Source organism: Rattus rattus, chromosome 12 (assembly GCF_011064425.1).
Source record: "Rattus rattus isolate New Zealand chromosome 12, Rrattus_CSIRO_v1, whole genome shotgun sequence".
Classification (NCBI taxonomy): domain Eukaryota; kingdom Metazoa; phylum Chordata; class Mammalia; order Rodentia; family Muridae; genus Rattus; species Rattus rattus.
In genome coordinates, this window is record NC_046165.1 from 61829710 (window position 1) to 61852039 (window position 22330).

General features: G+C 45.6%; 1 protein-coding gene across 1 annotated transcript in view; it reads right to left on the minus strand.

Annotated features, from left to right (window-relative positions):
- Fam124a (family with sequence similarity 124 member A) overlaps positions 1–20482 on the minus strand; it is a 56814-nt gene extending 36332 nt beyond the window's left edge. The window contains exons 1-2 of the mRNA XM_032917661.1: positions 20315–20482; positions 12219–12250 (exon numbers count right to left, since the gene is read on the minus strand). Of these exons, the coding sequence (XP_032773552.1) occupies positions 12219–12250; positions 20315–20376 (94 nt within the window). The 5' untranslated portion in view covers positions 20377–20482. The remainder of the gene's footprint in view (positions 1–12218; positions 12251–20314) is intronic.
- Positions 20483–22330: the final 1848 nt, after the last annotated feature.

A 22330-nucleotide genomic window follows, 5' to 3' on the forward strand; every position in this document is an offset into this window, starting at 1 on the left:
AGTTCCAGAATCCTGCTCTGCCCGTGTGCCCCACCCCACCCCCAGGATAAGCACCACCCTGGAGCTGCCTGCTTCGTCTACCCCCACCCCCTCTACTAGATAAACTTCACCATGGAGCTGCTGGCTTTGTCTACCATTAGAACAAACGCTCCTCTTGTCTCCACTGGGCCCCGTGAAATCACAGGGACAAAAATCTGTGATTTGGAACATTTTCCTCTCTGACAAGTTTCCCGTTCCTCTTGGGGACATCCTCCCCGCCATGAATATTCTTGTTACAAGTACACTTTATCCACCTCAGCCACTGTCGGGGACCGGACTGCGGGACTAGGCAGATTCCTGAGAAGGGCTTGACCTTTTCGAAGAAAGAACCTGTCCCCGGAAGACTGTTGCCTCCTTGTCTAAGGAGAATGTCTTGCGGTTTAGAGATTCACCTTATGACCTTGGGGACTTCCCAGTACTCCCCCCGCCCTAAGCTTCAGTTCCTGCTTCAATTCCTGCTTCAGAGCCTTAAATGCTGTACATTCCTCTCAATAAACAGACCTTGACAAGGACACTGCTTGGTCTCGCTCCTCTTTCTCGCCCGTTCTCCCGCAGGTATGGGTCCCCCTTGACCCCCACAAATAACTGGGTCCCCGCTGGCGGGGGCAAGCCACTCTCTACTGCCTCCCCCCGGAGCTTCCTGTGATTTTTTTCCGTGACATTTTCCTTGTCTAGGGGAACTTAGAGTTCCATGGCCTAAAGTTCCACGGCTGGTGGCTTCCATGGTACTTTGCAGCCCTAGCCTCTTTCAGCTCCCTCCTAAAGTGTCCTCTTCCCTGTTGGAGCCCAGACAGGCCACCAGATGTGAGCTAGCTCACTCTCGATCCCGCACCCCCCACAACACCTCCCCACCCCACCCCATCTTGGAGCTTGTAAAAATTCCCCCAGCAGAATTCTGTTTTGCAACCCACTTTCTCCTCTTGGACTATAAACACCTTGGCTTCAATACAGATCAATGACCAAAACTTGGCACCCTTGATTTCCAAGTTCTCACAAATCATAACACTGTTTGCCATTGTCTGAGCAAATGATCCCCAGACATCACATCTAAACATGCCCTGTTCTGAACTTCCGAAAGATTCTTATCCCTCAGGTTCTACTTCTCACTCTTAAAACTCTTTTCTCTCTATGATTTCTCTGGGTTCTGCTTTCAAAAAAAAAAAAAAACTCTTCAGACTCTGCTGTAAACTCTCAGGATTTGTATGTTCATTGGATAAGGTTAAAAACTGTAAATTCTGTTACAAAACTTGTTTTAAAACATATAACAAAAGGCCTATAGCTAAAAATCGATACATAGGTAATCTTAATTTGCTACAATTTACTAATATTCGATTCAATCCTGGTTTAAAATATTTGTAACTTAGCTCCAACTCTTGTTTTAAAAAAAAGAGATGTGCAAAACAACCCCCCCCAAATAAAAAAAACAACCCAAACACATTTAATACCAGCCGCATGGCTGGCAGCCGTTGTTACTAAGGTTAGAGAAGTGCATGTCACGTGACTCGCCATCATAAGATTATCACATGGTATAAACCAGCAAGGCAACACGCATAGGCTTCTCAGTCCTACTGAGCCTTCGGTCGACCCCCTACCTCCTGTTAGACTAAGGAAGCAAAGCAGTTCTCCCAGATATTTTGGATTGGTATGGTTTTTGGTATGATGATAAATTCCTAGGGTTATAAAGATATACTTGGGTTACCAAAAGCGAACATAGGGACGTATGTCTAGCTGCTTATGTCTCTGCCCATTGTTTTCACCACCGCATAACTAAAAATTTTAAATAAGGAACAACATATGTCTGACTAGGCATATTTGGTAAATAAGATTTATAAATTCCTGGGGTCTGGGCAGGGTCACCGTGATGTATGTCTAACCCTTCATCTCTGCTCACTGTGTTAAGCTTTAGCTATCTGGGTAAACTGAGTCACACAAGAAACTGTGATATTCTATAATGGTGCACTACAAAAGGGGCAAGGAAGGAGGGCTCCCAGCTTCTCTGTGGTCTGTATTTACGTATTATGCATTTATGCACTTATGGTCTAAAATTTTATTTTGATGTCAAAAGATCATCAGCTAAATCTTCAACTCAAAATTGTAAGATTCAAACTTAACAGGGAGAAAACTGTAAATTCCTAATCTTATTAAAAAAAACTGTTCATGCATAAGCTGTCAGATAATTCATTTAGTGACAAGCTTTATTTAGCCTCCTGTGTTTAAAACGATTAAAGTTTGTTTAACTCAGGTATGCTTAATAGATTATACTTCTCAAACTCTTCAGAGATCTGCTGACTATGTCATTTAAAATGGTTAATGAAAAAGCTTCCCCAATAGACAAAAGGGCTGGCTCCTAGCAGGAACCCTATGGTTTTGAAAGAAGAAGGGTAGAACATGACCCCACCTGGACTGTGGTAACACTAACCACTGGGCAAAAATCTTCTCCATGTCTCAGCTGCTGCCAGGGCTGGGCCCAAACTGTGGACCGTGTTGGGATGACAACTATACTCAGCCTGGTACTCAGCCTGGCCAAAGTTCGAACGCTCCAAGTTCTTCCTGCACATAAAAATCTCTCAGGTCTTCTGGGTCTGGCATCCATAGGCCGGTGATGCTGCTCTGTCAGCTGAAGACTGAGTGGTGAACTGCGTGACAGCTGAGGACTGACTACTGCCCCCGACAAAGTCATCCAGGCCATGGGAGCCTAGGTCAGCTGTCTAGGTGGTGGGTAAGTCTCTGTCATTTTAATTGATATGTAAGCCATTTAGATTATACCTCCTGCTGTAACTTATCCTTCTCAGATCTCTGGTGATGCTGCCTGACTAACTGTAGCTTTAACAGCATCAGTGCCCCAGTGTCGGCAGGAAGTAGCCATACAAAAGATTACATGATTCATCATTCATTACCAACAAAAAGGCTGGGATGTTAGGTCTCAAACTCGACGCAGAGCAGGGCTGCCTATTTAACACATCAAAGCAGACTCCGGATACCAGGTTCTCCCAGCATCCCTCAGTCCCTGTTATAGGATCCTCCTTGCTGGCATGCCCTCCTGTCTAGGGGGCTGGCTGCCCTTCCACAAGCTTCTCTTCCCTGTATAATCCAGTCACTTGGGCTATGCTGGTCCTTTCTACCCCTCTGGCCTCTTGGTCTCCTCGCTCTCCCCTCTTCCTTTCCCCCTCTCTTCACATGGCCTGGCTGGAGGTCATGTTCACTCTGGACTCTTTCAGATGTGTCTGCTTCTGCCGCTGATTGCATTCTCCCTTTTATACCAATAAACATTCTCATCCACCTTACCTAGAAGCAGCTATGTCCTTCCTCCTTTTTATTTATTTATTTTTACATTCAGGGTTGATTCCTTCAGCCCTGACACTGGCGTGAACACTACAGGACGCACATGTTTATTTCCTCAGATTTTCATTCTGGGAATTCTGGGTCAAAGAGAACAAAAAGGTGCAGGCTCTTCTTGCCTCTCCCTACACAGGTATAAGGCAGGGATTGAACCTGCTGATCATACAGGGGGACCGGACCCGGTGCTCATGATGGAGAGAGACCCCCACAACAGAATCTTCAGGACAATGACACAGTTGTCATTGTTCCTGTTCTGCCTCTCGGTCACGGGAGATGTGATTTTAACAATCTCCTTGGAAGAGCATATTGCACCGTGGTGATACTTGTGTTTTCCACGATAGACTTTAGACTTAATTTTTAACAATGTTTTCAGAAAGTGCACTCTTTCAGTGACTGCCCAAGGGGCCTTCTGGATGTGGGTGGGGCAAGATTTATGTGGCTGGTTAGGAGGAGCGCCAGGCGAGGTGCTGAGCTGAAGCAGGCCAGCTGGGATCCACCAGTATTCTTTACTACCAGGAAAGGGCTGCTGAGCCCTGGGAACTAGAAATAAACATTTGTCAAAGATCTGGCTCAGGCATAAGAAAATTACTAGGTAAATGTCTTTGGGAAAACTTTCCAAGCAAAGACTGGGCCTGGAGATGTAGCTCAATGGTTTCCTGGTTATGGGAACTATTGATAGTGCTCAAGAGATCAGAATTCCCCTGACTTTTGCTGCAGGGAGAGAAGGGCTGAAGCCTGGGGCTAGAGGAGGAAACTGGCTCCTCAGGAAGAAAGACTGAACAGTTCCTCCTATAACCATGACAAGGGACACTGGAGTCAAAACAGTGATGGGCAAAGTCACACGCTGACCCAGACTGCCTCGTCGTGTTTACTTCTGGCCTCTGTTTTAACCGTGGACTTGGGCTTCCTCATCCAAGTGGAAAACAAGCCCTTCTCTCTGCTTTTTACTGTTAGCCATGTCCTTGAACTGGTGCATTGAGGATGGCTGGCTTTTTTGGGCTGCTGAGCTTTGACCCTAAAATCTCTGGTAACACTTTGGCCTTCCTCTTCTCCTTTTCTTGAGAATAAGGATGGGAGGACGGTTGTGGTGGCAGTAGCCATATTCTAAGTCTCAGGTGACCTTCAGGGTAGAGCCAAGGGCAAGCCAAGGGCCGAGCCTGGTGCCACAGAGTGACTGAAAGTGCTCCTCAGATCTGTGCCGCATTCGTTTTAAGGATGAAGGAGAATAAATCACTACTTGCTTAAAGGCCATTTTTCTCCTGTTTCCTGATAGAAACACGCACTGAGTATGAGCTTTCCCGAGTGAGGCGCAAACACCACGGGTTCAGATGGGGGAAGGACAGAAACTCAGTCCTCAATACCGGACGGCAAAATGGAGGAGAGGGAAACATCCAAACCAAATGGCCGCACTCGCTGCCTGGAGAGGAGCTTCGCAGCAACAGAGGATGGCCACGAGAGAGCAAATCCAGCAGTGTCAGTGGGCCGGGAGTTTAGAGAAACCCTTCTTGAGGAAGTATAGTAGTATCTGGGTCAGAAAGCGGCAGTCTGGAGAGCAGTTTGGAGGCTTAGTTGTGCACCAGCCAGCGGGGACCTGCTCTCATGATTACAATGGCTTTAATAACGGGGGCGGTGGTGGAAACAGACATGGGGTGAGCCACTGTCCACCTCTTTTAACTATCTATTGAGTGGCTTAATGCGATAATCAGCCCAGCAGAGGTGTCTACACCAGGGAAACTGGCAAACAGCACAAGCTGAGGCCTGCTTTATTACTTTGGATGGCCTAGACTTAAGAAAATGATGGATAAAATTTAGTAATGCAGATTAAATTTTAAACTACACCATGTCTATGTTTATTACATTGAAACCAATAAATATCTTGGGGCAATGTTCTTGTATTTGAAAATTGTTATTGTTGAGGAAAAATTGTATCTAAGTACCATTGTGCTAATTGTGAGCCCTGGACTGGGGGGGGGTGTTCAGAAAAAAGAAAAAGAAAAAAAAATAACGGGGGCGGGGCGGGGTGGGGTTGGGGGGGTGATGCTGTATCCCCAGTTGGCTACGATGATCAGAAACTGCTCACTGCAGCCATCGCTAATAAGTGAGTAAAGTTTGACACTAAATTACAATTCTAGATACTCAGCTTTTTTCATAGTCCCTGCTGCAGAGCAAAACCAAGCCAGAACATCCGTAAACATAATGAGTCAATTAAGCGTCTCTCCATCTGGGAATGACTTAGAGTTGAAAGCTTAACAGGATCAGGAGAGAGGGCAGAGCAATTCAGTATTTATTGAATCAAAGCGTCAAGGCGTTTATTGTGAGACGATTGTTTTGGGTAATTTTAAAGCAAATGTTGGTGTAATGTTTTTAATCACTGAAAATCCTGTCTAGACACAAGACTTCATTCTTCACGTGCACATTTACTGATATTTTCATATTGAGTATAAGCACCTTTCAATGTTCAGAGTTCACTCTGAGTATAAAACACATTCTATTCATGGTTATTACATTCAATGATCGTTTCTAAGCCAGGAGTTACTGAACTAGGAAGATGGATTAATAAAAATGTTTACATCTGGAACTGGAGGTCCGTCTCACGGAGGAGGGTGCTTGCTTGGCAGGGCCCAGACTCAGGACGATCTCGAGAATATCTCTACTCCTTTTAGCAAAATTTGAAGTGGAGAAATAATAGCTAACTTTTCTAATTATAGCCTCTGTTGGTGTTGGTATTGCTGTAACACACTTCACAGGAGTTTCCATAGCAGGGTGTCCTCTCTAAGTTGGGAGGGGACAGAAGTGAGAGAAGCCCTGAGAGGAGTGAGCCGAGCTCCATGGAGGCAGCGCAGGCTCTGAGTTTTTTCTTTCCCTTCACGCAGCAGGGATTGGGCACTCAGGGTCAGGGGATGAGTTAATTTGCTTTCTGAGGAGGCTGCTCCTAAAAGGTCTACAGGCTGCTGACAAAGCCTGGGGCACATCTGTCCCCAGATCTAACCCTAACCCTAACCCAGGCTGGGTCTCTAGGGAGAGGAGTCACATACCCAAGGGACAGGAAGAGCCCCCCGCTCAGAGTTAGAGTCTCCCCTACTACATTCTGTGGAAAGGGCTTCCTTGGCCATTTCTACTCATTATCAAAGCATGTGCCACACAGATGCTCTCTGTGGTACTTGAGCTCTGGAGGACGGCTAAGACAGCCTTGATTCCTCAATGGAAACTTCCAAATCTGGAAGAACCTAGAGTAATACGCTCCAAGTTCTACAGACCATGACTGTCAATCTAGACTACTGCAATCAGAAAGCTAATTGTCATAGTTAAAGGGGAAAGAAAAACTTCCCATGGTACAAATAGGCTAAAATAATTCCTACCCACCGAGTAGTACTAGAGAAAATACTGGAAGCAATGTTTTGGATTGAAGAAAGGACTAGGCACAGCCAAGAGACTCTACCAGGAGGATGAATGATGTTATAATCATAACACACAAAGGACAACTGTGACCACAAGCAGCCAAAACAAAAACAAACAAAAAAAAACAAACCCAAACCCAATAAAATGACTGGAACCATAGAATTTTCAATAATAGTTAAATATTAACAGCGTCAACTCTCTAATCAAAAGACACGGGCCAAATAAATTGATTAACAATTTAAACAAAACTCACTTTTCTGTTGCCTAAAAGAAACTCATCTTACCTCTCGAGACAAGCAACACCTTAAACTGAAAGACAGGAAAAGCATTGCAAGCAAACAGGAGCAGGAAGCAAGCCATCCTAAAACCGGACACAGTGGACTTCAAACCAGCACTAATCGGAAGAGATAAACAGGGGCACGTCATTCTACCCAAGAGGACACTTAACCAAGAAAACATTGCAGGTACCAAACTCTGGTGTACCTAATCTCATTAAAAAGTGTACTGTTGGAATTAATGACACAGATGTATATCAACATATCAATAGGTGATTTCAACATCTTACTTTCTCTAAAAGTCATCTGAATAAAAAATGAAGTGATAAACATCCAAATTAAATGCCACCATACATCAAATGGTCCATACACACACACACACACACATATATATATACATATATATATATATATATATACACACACACACACAGAATATTTCACCGAAACAACAAAGAAAATACATTCTACTCAGCAGTTCATCAAAGCCTCTCTAAAACATATCACATATCTGGACAAAGTTAGAATATTGAAATAACTTAATGCCATCTGCTAATTTGTAACAAAACTTAAAAATAGGTAGCAAACAGCTGCCCCCCAAACCCTACGGTTACGTTCACAAGCCCATGGAGATCAAACAGTTCATTGCTGAATAATGAATGGGTCAAAGAAACGATCAAGAAAGGAAAATAATCTTGGAACCAAACGAACACACGGCACAACCAAACTGGGACGCCTAAGAGCCAGGCTAACTGAATTGATTAATAATGACTTCCTGTGAGGGGAATTTAGAGCTCTAAGCCCTGACAGTGAAAAATCAGAAAAAGCACAAATAAATGACTTAATGACGCAATTCAAGGATCTGGAAAAACAGCAACAAACCAAGCCCAAATCCACTGGATGGAAGAAATAAGAAGAACAGAAATCAATGGCACAGAAACAAACAGTACAAAGAAGAAGTAAACCTAGGGTTGGCTTCTTTGGGACAATAAACAAGATTCATGGACCCTTGGTCCAATGAATAGACCAAGAGGACCTAAGTTAACAGAATCAGAAATGACACGGAAGCATTACAACAGACGCCACTGAGATTCAGAGTCCTATAAGGGAAGGCTTTCAAAATCTGTGCTTCATTAAGCTGGACAACCTAAAGGACATGGGAGCATTTCTAGATCTATCTAAACGACCAAGGTCAGAGTCAGATTAAGATGAGGTCAACTGCTGAAGCAGACCAACAACAAGTAAAGAGATTGAAGCGCCCAAGGAAAACACAGGCTTAGCTGTGCTCATAGCAGAAAGGAAAGGGAGCAGAGGGAATGCCTGAGAACTCCCTCTACAAACCCAGCAGCCTTCTAACGTCAGGATCAGTAAAGACACGACAAGAGAAAACCAGGCCAGTCATATAGATGAAACATGATCAGCAAAGTATTTGAAAACTGAATATGGCTATAAATTCAAAAGATCACTCTCCATGGTCCAGTTGGCTTTATCCTAAAGATGCAGGGATTGTTCAACATACTTAAGTCCATAAAACATAATAAACCATGTAAGAGGGCTTAAAGACAAACATTGAATGATCATCTCAATAGATACAGAAAAAGACACTTGACAAAAATCCAGCATGCCTTGCCAAGGAAGGCAAGGATTGAAGGGAACATTTCTAACATAATACAGCTATATATGGAAAACTATAGCCGGCACATACTACATGGAGAAAACTCAAAGTAATCTGATTAAAATCTGGAATAAGACGGTGCTGTCTCCTACTCAATACAGTGCCTGAAGTTTGAGCTGGAGCGAGAAGAGCAGAAGAACAAGTCAAACTACCCCTATTTGCAGACTCATCTCAAGGATTCCATCAAAAACGCCTGGAAACAATCAGCAATTCAGCCAAATGGCAAAGTATGAAATCAACTTACAATAATCCATAGTAGCTGACTTGGGAAGAGATCACGGACAGACTCTCATTCACGGTATCTTCAAAAAGGAACAATATAACCAAGAATAAACCTTCCAGGGGAGTAAAGAACTGGGCTACGAAAACTTGACTCACCGCTGAAGCCAGAGATTGAGAAAGACACCAGGAAACGGAATTGATGTGGAGACAATGACAACTCTAACAAAAGTAACTTACGGATTCAATCCAATCCTAATCAAACACCCACGAGGACCTTTGAGTGAACACAGAAGAGCATCCTAAATTAACATGGAACAAAAACAGCAACAACAAAATACTCCCAAACAATCCCAAGCACCATGAACAATGCCGGAGGGACTACTACTCCAGGTTTCAAGCTATGTTATAGAGTCATAGTAATAAATATGACCATAAACAGTAAAAAAAAAAGATGTATAGACCAAGGGAGGAAATCAGAAGACACAGATATAAATACATACCACTACAGCAGTCTGGTGGCTGGCAAACACGCCAAAAATATACACTGGAGAAGAGGCACGTTCAATAAATGTTGCTGGGAAAACTGGATGTACATATGTAAAAGAAACGAATAGATAAGACCTGTGTCTATCACCTTGCACAAGAATTAACTCCAGATGTAGCAAAACAAAAACAAAGACAAACAAAAAAAAAACCCACACAAACAAACAAACAAAAAACTTTTAACATGAAATTGGAAACACTGAGACTGCTAGAAGGAAACAGTCTGCACCTGCACGGTGTGGACGTAGACAGACTTTCTAAGTCTCATTTGCTCAGGCATCTGCCCTTGCCAAGTGGAACTTCATGAAACCAAAAGGCTTGTGCACAGCTAAGCAAGACATCAGTTGAGTGGAGAAGAAGCCACAGAAAGGGAGAGACTCACTCCTTCCAGCCGCAGTTCTGACAGAAGATTAGTATGCAGAATATATAAAGAACTCAAAACAGAGACTCAAGAGAACAAATGATCCAGTTTAAAAATGGGCTTTGTATCCACACAGGACTCTCGAAAGATGAAATAGAAAAACAAGAAACATTTCAAAGGAGTATTTATTCACTGTTCTTAGCAATTAGGGAAATGCAAATTAAACCACCGTGATTTCATTTCACCCCAGTCTGAACGCCAACATTCAACAGAATCACTGTCAGCAAATGCTGGTGAGGATCTGGGGGAAGGGGACCCACATCCATGGAGGCAACCACTGTGGAAATCAGCATGGGGAACTCTCAAAAAGCTAAGACTAAGTCTACCCTAAAACCCAGCTCCATTGCTCCTTGGCACACGCCCAAAGGACCCGACATCCTACTGGACAGACGCATACAAATACATGTAACCACACTGCTGCTTTTATCCACGATAGCTAAGACATGGAAATAACCTACATGTCCTCCGACGATGGACAGAGAGTGAAAACATGGTAACACGATGAAGTGCTCCTCAGATGTCAGAAGCAATGAGACCACAAAACTGGCAGGTGCATAGACTCTAGAAAATACTATACTTTGCGAGGTAACGCAGTCCCACAGAGACAGATGCCGGGCATTCTCTCTTACCTGCGGTTCCTAGCTCCAAACATTCAGATGTGAGTACACAATCTGGAGGACTGCAGAAGTCAGGAGACTGAAGGGACCATGGTGTGTGTTGGGGAAGGCGCTCTAGAGAAGGGTAGCAGGCTACAGGGGATTTGGAGGGGAAATGGGAAAACGAGGAAGGGATTGTCTATAACTGAAGGGGGATGTCAGTACAGGAAGACAGGGAGGGAGAGGGGGTAAATAAAACTAATGATGTTTGAAAGGGGCATAGGGAATTATTATTTTACATTTACCTAAAATTGCATATGAAATATACAAGTATATGTGCACACATAAATATAAGTACATACATACATATATACACATAACACACATACACACACACACACATATACACAGAGACAGAGAGAGACAGAGAAATGGAAGGACGGAGGGAAGGAGGGACAGAGGTTGATTTAATGAAGTTTTAATGAAGTTACACTACTTTGGGCTGGCCTTAATACTCCATCCAAGAACCATAGACTATCTAACAAAAACCCCAGTAGCAGGCAGGAGAAACCTCCCTTTGAGTTATTGGGCAGGGGAGTTCAAGACTCTCCTAAAACAATCTATGCTATTGCCGTTGCCCTTGGCTGCCTCCCAGAGGCTGAAGGTGAGTCCTTATTGCCAAAGACACCACACATATTGGACATGGAGCCTGAAGGATTTGAGATGGAGTTAACCTGACCATCTCCGCCCCGTGAACTAGCTTTCATAGTGCTAGAAGGTGCTATGAAAGCTGCTGAGGGGCACAAGCGGTCAATTGCTCTACCCAGCTGTGACACCTATGAACCACAGCAATTCCAGCGTGACAAGATATCCCTAAAGGGGCAACGGTGGGACTTAATCTTAGCAATAACCAACAGCCATCTTATTGGACTCGCAGCTCACCGAACAGGAGGGAAATCATGTCTGGTACTGTACACTGTAAGTTGGCCAACTATATGTGACAAGTCAGGTCATGGATCTTAGAGGAGAACCTACGACTGCCACTTTCCAAAACCAGCACAGTTCCTAAGTATATTCTAAATACTTACTCTCTATACTCAGAGTTAAGTTAAGAAGGTTCTTTTTGCAGCAGGAGGCCATTACAGAAAGCGCAATTAGCCCCAGCCCCTACTGATGCATCTGCTAATCAACTCCTGCATCTAAGGAGGCAACATCATGGAAGAGGGGTAGAAAGAGTGTAAAAGTCAGACCAGGCACTTTTCTGTGAGACCGAGCCTTCTAGTTATGACAGGGAAACTACAACCATGAGATCTCATCATCATGACAGGGTCTCAAGATCTGAACCATTCCAACAGCAGTTGACACCCCAACACAGACAGAGGAAATCTAATGGGATCCCCACCCCTCCCTGAGGAGCTACACGCAATTGACAACTTCTGAGAGACGGAGAATTAGTGTTCTCCAGGGGTGAGCTCCTGAGTGGTTATCCAATACTAAGTGGTCAGAAACAAATGCATGCAGTAACACAGACTGGTATTTGTTGTTTGAATGTTTATGTAACAACAATGATTAAAGAAGAGGAGGTCGTGAATTTGGAAGGGAGTTGGGGGTACATGGGAGGGCTGGGAGGGAGGGGAGCAAGCAGGAAAGCGATGTGATTATATTTCAATTAAAAAGACAACCTTGAAGGACATTCAAAGGATACTTACTGCTGGTGGAGGACAGATGGCTGTAGTCGGACCTGAAACATAAGAAGTAGGATCAGACACCATTCTCCTCTGTCCAAATGAACCTCTTGTACTAAAAGCTTCGTTAATGGTGATATGGTAGGAGCATTTGCCTGCTAAAGCTGTCACGGGTGAAAAAGTGTTGAGGCTTCTTTTGTGCAAATCAGCACTATGTTTGAATTTTGGAAGCAAAACTGGGCCTTCATATGGGCTCTGCGAGTCACTCTGTGTGATTCTCAGGCCCTCTAAATTTGCTGTAGAATTTTTGAATATTTGTTTTTTTTTCTGGTGAGAAAGCTTCTAAGTTTTCAACAGATTCACAACTCCTCAAAAGGCTACACTCCCATCAAGGGGAACTTTCCCAACGTTCTCGCAGCACCACTGGGGTGCTTCCTTGCTGACACGATGGGAGGGACCCTGAGGAAGGAGGATAGAACTTGACCAGGGAATAGGAGAGCATCCACAGGACAACAGGGACCCTCAGCACCGGGCACCTCAGTTGATTCCCTTCCTAAGCCTGCTGGGTAGGAGAGCCACAGGGTACAGGCTGTGATGGGGAAGGAGAGTGGAAGAGAAGTGATCCATCCATGCGAGTTTTATGTGAAGAACTAGATGGCTGGCAGTCAGTCACTATGTGAATGGAATCCTGCCAAGGACCTGCCCTGCCTCCTTGTCTGCCACATTCCTGTCATCGGGTAGGGCTCTTAAGACTTTCCTCTTTGGCAAGGAATTTGGTTTAGAAGCTGTCAAAGTCATTCTCAGTAGGAATCTCTTAGGGATGCAGGGATTCACAGTGCCTGGGAGTTAAGGGGTGTAGTTTTGTAAATGAACTGCTACATGGAGTTTAATTTTATAGTTATATATTCTCCCCTTTGCACCTCAGTCCCCAGTTGCCTTTCTTGAACTATCCAGTTTCACCCCATTACCACATTTAAAAGTTGCACATAAAATTTTTGAAAGATTATCTTTTATATGTTAAAGTGACCACAGTGCCCAGACTAGACAATGCCCTGGTTTATTGCTAAGAAATAAAATGGAGGGAAAAGGGCACTGGCTTTCTCTTCCAGATGAAATATTTCAGTAGTCAAAATCATTTGGTCTTTCAAGCTGGAAAGAATAAAAACTGCTAAAGAGATTTACGGGTCTCCTTATAAATTGTACTCACGTGTGCCAAATTCTATTTTCTTGTCTGTCATATCAGTTTGGGTGACAAAATACCTGATACAAATGACTTAAGGAGCAAGGGTCTTGGGGGGTGGGAGGAGAACGAGATTGTGCACAGACAGGAAGTGGAAAGAGAAGAAACTTGGCATGCAGCCCTTCCTCCCCCCCCCCTTTCGGCCTGTGGGAGGATGCCATCAGATTCAAGCTAGGTCTTCCCTGTTCAGCTGAACCTCTGGTAGCAGCTTCACTGACACGTCTGGAGCTCTGTCTCCTAGGTGATTCTAAATCCAGTCGGTTGGTTACTTTCCATCTGGGAGGTGAAAGTGGTACTGTCTGTTAAGGAGACCCAGAAATGAGGAAGGACAAGGGTTTGGACCCACTGGGCAGAGTGGACGGGAAATGAGCAAGTTAGAAAGTCGGATGGGTTGGGCTAGGGCATAGTGCCATGTTGGCTGAGGGAAACGAAGCAAAGGCTGGTGACATCCTGAAACCCAGGATTTCCACACCTGGCATTGGCACCTTAAACTCTTTCTGATGCCAGACAGAGCAGAAACAACACATTAGGCTGGCACCGAGGAAACTAACTATATAAAGTGCAGTGGATGCCCAGAAAGCATTTGATAGCAAGGCTCTTCATCACCGTTCTTCCACATCTTCCACAACTATGATCATCGTGGGATGGCCAGACTTTCCAGAAACTGCACAGCTATCCAAATACGACACAGGGAGTGTATTACTATGCCTCCTGTAGCAAAATGGTGCCAGTCTTCTCAGCTAGGGCTTGGCAAAGATGAGATTCACACAGGCAGGCGGGTAAAGATCTGCATGCAGATGAATATGAATGCAGAATGAATATTACATCGAAACCACAGTTAAGAATCTTGAAGCGCCTGGGTAGTGTTTTAGGATAAGCACGAGAGTAAAGGACATCCCTCCCCCAGGCTCCCCTAAATCTCTCATGGCAATGCTGGAGTCAGGCTTGCTGAGCGTCCAGTCTCTGACAGATTCGTGAACTCCAGTTCTTTCATGCAGCAGCCAATCTGCACAGCTCCAGGATCCTGTCTGACTTTCAGTGGTGTCCATGCTCATTAGCTAAAACACAAACCCCTTTCTCCACGAAGGGTGACCCCTGCCCAGCTCTGCAGAGCTTTTCCCATTCAAACCAATTCGACAGAAGAGGCATCTGAAATTTCACCTTGCTCTCCAGGCCCTGGCTCTGAGTTCATGTGATTTGCACAGTTGCCATGACGATAGAGGCACCAGCTCTGAAGTGCTGCTCTTTTCATTGTAAACCATCTGATCGAGTCCTTGGCAGCCTGTGGTTCCCGCTTTCGATGAAGCGATGCCCTGCAGTCCACTCAACCCTTCTCTTTGGAAATCGCTGCATGGTTGTTCTTGGTTTTCCACGTTTGCAGAATACAGGGCCACGAGGTATTTATGAGTAAAGTTTTGTGCTTCCTTTCATGTCCTTAGAAAAACTACCATGACTGGGCGTGCACACTGAGTCAAGGTATTCCCCATCTGCAGCTCACACTCTAAATGAGTTTATTTAATGGCATTGCCAGGGAAAGACGATCTATAAAGCTTAAGACAGCTATATGAAGAAATAGATTGAGGCGATTTCAGAAAACAATCAGGTACTCGACCAGACTGCTTGAAGAACTTTGTGCTCCCCAAACTTACTTAGTGGGTGGGGACAGCTTGAGATTTTTTTTTCTTGGTCTCGATCACAAAGTGGTCCCCTGCTAGCTCTGTGTATGACATGCAAACCTTCCAGAATGAAACTGAGAGGTGAACTTAGGAATCCTGAGATGTAAAATTCTTGAATCTATACTGTAGATGACATATATTAATGTAGGGATTATTCTCCCATACCTGACATATATATTCCAAATATTGTTTCATTTAATAACTGTGCTAATAATAAAAAGTTCATTATGATCCGGACTGTATGTTAAAATGCACACATTTGGGATTCTAGGGTAGGGCATTCTGTAATTAAGATGGGTCACCTCTGCCGGAGGTCCACTAGATAATTTGCACATACATTCTTTTTATTTAAAAAATGAGTATCTTTCTAATTCTCTTTTCCAGGAAGCTATGGCCTAACAACTGATCTTGGCCTTTCTGTAAAACTGGCCTTCCTGTTGATGCAAATGCATGGCTCCCTGTGACATGAACATCCACCAATTATTCTCAGTGCACTAAATTGAATGATGGTAACAGAGCTAAGTGGCCTTGGACACAAAGGACGTACTCCTGTATGCAGTATGTCAACGGACTACAAGGACATTCTGCATCCCCTATAAGGTTTCCTTTTTAAAAAGGCTGACCCGTTTAAAATCTCACTGTATCCATTTTCCCATACGCCTGTTTCTCTTCTCAGTCCTTGCCTCTTTTCTTAGGCTGCAGGGGACGGTTGGTTGTCGTTCCCTGAAATGTATGCCACTGCCATGAGCCAAAAGATCAGTGACACCTGACACAGAGGTAGAAGCCCCCAATGCCAGGCCAAACAACTGCCACGGCAGGGTAGAGGCTATGTCTTGAAGGCTCACTAAATCTAGTCCTTGCTGGCACTGGCTTTTATTTGTATTTTCAAGGAACTGCCTGTCCCTCTGTTAAGAGATTCTGTGTCATAGGCTACCCTGCCAATGTTGCCAATGGCTTGCTAGTTTCTCCTAATGGCAGACAGAAGCACAGGCTCATCTTCCAGTGCAGCTTCCAAATGACATCTATTGTCACAGAACACTCGTCTGCAGTTAGCCTTGGCCCACGTTAGGAAGGTCTGAAAAGGGAGCATTTCCTCCAAATGGAAGCAAGAACTGATTATAGATGAAATGGTCCCTTGAGAGGTGAGGCCACTAGGTAAGGAGGATGCTGAGGACTTGGGTAGCAGAACAATAGGTCATAAACCCCTTGGGTTGCGGCACCCCATCTGAAATATTGTAACAATCTCCAGTGTGGCTGGATGCTCTGAACGATGAAGACCAGCTTCCTTCAAATGTCTAAAAACATCCAAGTGTCTACTGTGTTGGATACAAAGAATGCACAGAGCTCGCTGTAGGGGCACATGCCTGTAAGGCCAGCACTTGGAGACTGAGGCAGGGGCATTCACAACTGGCGGCCACCTCAGCTACATAGTAAGACTGTCTCAAAAACAAAACAAAAGGAGAACTTGTGGTTCCGATGTCCCCATTGCTATCCTATAGAACTCTAAGTCTGCCATTTAGAGAGTCCTTTTCATAACAGTATGAAGAGAAATGAGGCTCAGGGGCTCCCTTGGCTGGTGCCACTCACCAATGACTGAGCACATTCATTTAATCCTGACACAAAGAGATACTATTGTCTCCACTGGATACAGTGGGGAACCAAAGGCAGAGAGAGGAGGGGATTGGCTCATGGTTTCACACTTCCTAAGTGGAGCCAAGACTTGAATATAAGCAGGTTGACTCTAACTTCCAGAATGACCAGCCCAGCCTGTTTGGTGCCAGCCAGACCCACAGTGTTTCTTAGAACCATTTCTCTGATCACACAGAAAAAAAAAAACCCAACCTAAGTGATGACCCAGAGTCCTTTGCTTTGTGCTCTTCTCTGCACACACACCCTTCTCCCAATCTGTGGGGACCACAAGTAGCCAGGGACTCTGTGAGACCCGAGGCACCGAGGCTACAGGGGAAGAAGCAGCAAGCCAGCTCTTGCCTCCTGGTGAGCGCCCACTCAATGCTGCCCACCCGTCCGTGTCAGAGCTCCAGTCTGTATTGACACAGAGAGGAGGTGCCATCTGCTCTTTCCTCTGTCCCCCTCCTACCCAAGGCTGGTCCATCCGCATGTGGTCTGAAGTCCTCCTCTTCAGAATGCGGATTGATGCAAGTCAGGTTTTCTCCTGTATCTTGATTGTTCCTTTGCAGTAGAATTCTTTCTGTGGACACGGACTGATCCATCACAGCCCTGACTGGGACTTGTTTGCCCCTCTGGCTCTGGCCTTTTTAGTCCTCATTTCTCTGGATAGTTTTCCAGACAAATGCCCCAGCATTCACCTTTTCCTTACAGTCTGATCATCTCTCCCACCCTCCACCCACCTCTCGCCACTACTCTCATCTGACTTCTCACCACCACTCCACTTCTCAAAGCCTCACTTCAGTTATCTCCATTAATAAAATGACACTTCATAGTCTTTATCTTAATGAGATTCTCAGTTAGTCATTATTGACCTTTATTCCTCCCAAACTTAACCCTTTCTCAGATCCAGGACAGCCTGTTTCTTCTTCTTGGGCTCTGTCATTAGTTTCCTTCCCTTTGCTTGACATTTCAATGTCATGGCTTCTCAAAGCTGACCAAGGACACGGAGAGCCCACAGAGCATGCGGAGGCTTAGAAAGACAGCTCACAGTGGGGGCTACGTAAATGTTCCCTGTGACCTTCAACTGAGTACATCCCCCCCAGGACTTCAAGGGCGGTTCCGAAGAGATTGTCATGTTAGACCTCCACACTGAACTCCAGATACCTAGTGGCTGACTGCCCATCTTCAGACTGTGTTTGCTGACACCAAAAACATCTCACATTTCCCCCCTTTCGAAAGGATCATGAGCTAGTTTGAGAATCCAATTAATTTTTTTCTTCTCATAAAACTTTACCAAGTTCATTGTGCTGTATATGCCTTGAAGCCGTTTGTGGACCCCAAATTAAGGACACACATCCTAGTGGATATGTCACTTGAGCTGGGTTTTGAGAGAGGGAGTAGAATTTCACCTGATAGATAGGCATGCCAGGCAGAAAGCGCAGATCTGGCAGAAAGGGCAGTTTGGCGAAAAGCAAGGCATCAGAAAAACCTGCCAGGGTGGCCAGGTCAGAGAGCAAAGAAATACCTGAGGAGAAGTGGGACCAGTATAGAGGAACTAACAATCCAAGGCTATGTTCAGTTCTTGCCATTGATAGACAAAAGAGCTGTAAACACTTGGAAGGGAGAGGGACATTACTGAGGAAATCCTGCATGGGATACAAGCCTGTAAACCCAGTATTTAGGAAGGGAAGCAGGAAGATCAGGGTTTAAGGTTGGCATCGCTACTTAGTAATTTCAAGTTCAACCTGGACTACATTGTTTCTAACGACAGCAGCAGCAGCAACAAGAAATGGGGATATTCAGTGAGGGAGCTTTCTGTGCTTAATATTCGGGTTGGAGAAGAGAAAGGGAAAACATCAGAAAGATGAGCCAACTATGAACATCCCTTTCGATAGTTAAACCAAAATTCAAAATACACAGAGGTCAAGAGCAAATATAAGGTTAATGATCACAAACTGAAACTTCTGTATAAAATAATATCACCTTACATTTTAAGTTTTCTAGTGGCGCAATGAGAGTTCTTTAAACAATCCTGTCCTGTTACAGCCACACTCTTTAAAGACAAGCAGAAAATAGAAGTGTGGGTGTCTCCATATTAACTAGCTCTTCCCAAGTGTCCTGGTAGCTCTCATATTAGCCTGACTCTTGGGGTGAAGACACCCCTCAAAGACAGCACTACTTCTTCTCCAAGGCAAGGCCCTTGGGCAAACATCTGCTCTAGGTGAGCCCTTCAAGTTGAAAATTAGTGCAATAGTGACTGCTTCATGCTAGCTATAATAGAGCTGGCAAAATTGGCTTTTTTTCTTTTTTCATGGTTCAGCTAACCATGAGGGAGGGGAGGGGAGGGGAGGGAAATGGAACCAAAGGTGGTCAACTAATGTTGATAAATAGTGGCGGTGTGAGTTAGTGAAAGAATCCTTGTCTATTGTTCGTGAGGCCTTAGGTTGGAACCCCAGAACCCCCAAGCCCCCCCCCAAAAAAAATCAAGAAATAAACTAAGTTGACAACGGTCACATCAACAGAATTGAAGCAAAAGCAATGGTGGACAGGGGTGGGGGTGGGGGCTTCAAATCAAGTTACTCCTCTCTCACCGTCACCATGGATGGGTGACAAGAGAAAGCCCCGCTGTAGGGAAGATTGAAGGTCTAGATTTAGGGTAGGGCTGGTGGAGAAGGCTGCAAGGAAGGGTGGGGTTGGGAGACAGGAAGAGCTTGGGAGACTCTTGGGTTAGGTCAGAGCATAGGTCCATTCTGGAACTGGCCCCTCCCTGTCCTCAGTAGATTGCCAAATCTCAAAACTAGCTTGAAACCTCTCCACCTTCCAGGAATTCCGAGGTCTTCTGTAGTCTGGGTAGCCCCTGACCTCTAGCAGGACTTCTCTAGATAGGAAAAGACACACTTTCCTACTGGGGTAGCACTTGCATCCTGGATGTGGTGCTGACTGTGCACAGGGAAATCCTCTAGATACGGGCTGGGTGGAAACCATTATGGGACATTCGTTTCTGAAAATGCATTCCGTCTTTTGTCCTACTCAGGAAAACTGCTGTTGGGAGAGGACTAATTAGCCTCCAAAGGTTTGAGCTAATTACTGAGTCCTTTGAAGCACACCGACCCCATCCTAGCATCCAGTAGGTACTCCAGGCTGGCGGGGTGGAGAGGCTCAGCCGCACAGTGTAAGTGAGATATGCAGTTCTTCTAGCCGGCTTCCGAGTCTTTTTCCTGTGCCCGGAGTCCCACCCTCTCCACCTGCTTTCCTCTTCACCAGCCTGGGGCTCCATAGCTATCACAGATGCCCTGCTGGTGGGAACAAGTGCAGGGGCATTTCTAGCTGAAGGGAGATACTGGCTGAACCTGGCACGGTGGGGTCCATAGGGCTGCGAGGAATGTCGCTGAGCCTCAGGTCTCAACCTATCAGTCCCGGGTGGGGTTCTTCCCGCCCCTCCCCACCCTGCCCCAGGCAACCACACATCAAACCGCCTGCACGCAGACACTGAACCCCAACCCCAGGACAACCCCGGCTCGGGCTCTGGACCGCAAGAACTGAGCTCCCGCCCCGCCCGGCTGGGCTTGGCTCACCCTCCGGTCTCGGCTCCAGAGTCCACGCAGTCCTCTTCCTCACCCGCCGCCTTCGGGTTCATGGCGCGCGTGGCCTCCGCGCTCCCTCGCCCCGGGACCCTCCGACAGACTTGTACCCGGCCTTGGCAACCACCCGGCCCCGAACGCTAGCCGCTCGCCGCGCCCTCTCGCGGCCGCGCCCTCCCCGCCCTCCGCTCTGCTGCGCGGGCCCGCCGGGCGCCACTAGGCGAGGATCCGAGCGTGTGCACGGGATGCGCGCGTGTGCACGAGCGCGGGCGTGAGTGCGGGAGGTGTCGGGGGATGGACTCTGTCGGTGAGCATGGAGTGCAGTGGGCGTTCAGTGTTTACCTTGCAACCCGCCTGGCTAATGCCCCGCTGCTGTGCGTCCTACAGTGACTGGTGCGGACTAAATGTGCGTGTAGTGGCAAAGCTGCCCTCCCCTGGGCCCACAGTAAGGAGTCCGGAGTCCCCGGGCTTTCCCAGAGATTTTCCAGCTCCAGTCTAGCAGCACTGGAGAAACACCCACCAGCACAACCAGGGCACGGTGCGATATCTCCATTTGGGGACCACTTAAAACACGTGGGTGTTTTCTTCTAGGTTCCTTAGAACTGCAGACATTGAAGTCATTATCACCTTGCTCAGTGCACAGACAGGCTTCTCACTGACCCAACTTGCCAGGGAAAGGATTCTTTTGTTATCTGTCTTAAAATAACACGAAGAGCCCTCCCTGCATGTGTCTCCATTCAAGGGGTCTGGCAGCAAGAGGGTGATGGATGTTGTTAAACCCAGCCATTCCTTAGGGTGGGTTAATGACTGAGGTAGCAGGAAGTCATTTTCACTCTAGCGGGCTGAGGTGAGGCAACTTGGTGATGGGAGGAGGCGGAGGGGGAGTAAGAACAACTTAGACTTAATTCTGGAGGTGTTGTCATTAGAAGTCATGGAAAGCACTTTCTCGTAAGCCCTATTCACTTTTGTAGGGTAGTGCCGAAGACGCAACCAGTGGCCTTGTGCATGCTCTGCCAACCGGCTATAACCCAGCCACCTTTTCTTTTCGGACAAGTTATTTAACCTCTTGGAGCCTTAATTTCTTTGCATACTGGGCTACTGCTATTTTCCCTGTATCTCCATTGTGAGTTAGAAGGGATCATATCTATTTAAGCTACTGCGGTCTTCCCTGTACCTCCATTTGAGTTACTGTAAAACAGTTTGCGTGCATTCTGCTATGTCCCAAGTACTGGTTACCCGGAGCTGCCAGGGTCACAGGCGAAGGCTAACTAGCTGCCTTCTCTCAACTGACACAGCAGCGTCACTCCTGTGTGACAAGTGTCAAAGAGGAATCAATCAATCTTTCTTTCTTCCTTTCCTTCTTTCTTTCTTTCTTTTTTTCCTGTTCTCCGCACTTTACATAATCATCATTGTTTTCTAAATCTTATTTTAAACATGTTACACAAAAGAGAAGGGCAGAGTAGAAACACAGTATTGACCAGGAAAAAATATAGGTAAGTATGCCCATGCCAAACATGAATAGCCTTCCCTAAACCTAAAATTCTTTCCCCAGAACAAGCAAAAATAGATATGTTATACTCAACTTGGTGCTCATTAACTCAAACAAAGAGCAGTTCTTTAAGGGAGACACAGCCAATTTACTGTATTGTGATTTGAAATCTAAAAATGTCCTTTGAAGTCTCATGCGTTAAGAGCTTGGTGACCAGCTGGTAGGCTTTTTGAGAAGTGATTGGATCAGTAAGGTGCTAACCTCATCAATGGATGAATTCATAGTTAATTGGACAGCGTGTGTATGGGGGTGGGGTCTAGTCGGAGGAAGTAGATCACCGGGAAGTTATCCTGTTTCCTCTCAGTAGAGACTCTGCCACACACTCTGTGACACCAGGCCAAGAACCATGGAGCTGGGCAACCTCAAATTGACACTTCTCAATCTGTGAGCCAAATTAAGCTTCTTCAGCAGCCCCCTCAGGAGAGACTCAAATGCATCGGCTAAGTCATTAGATAAGACCT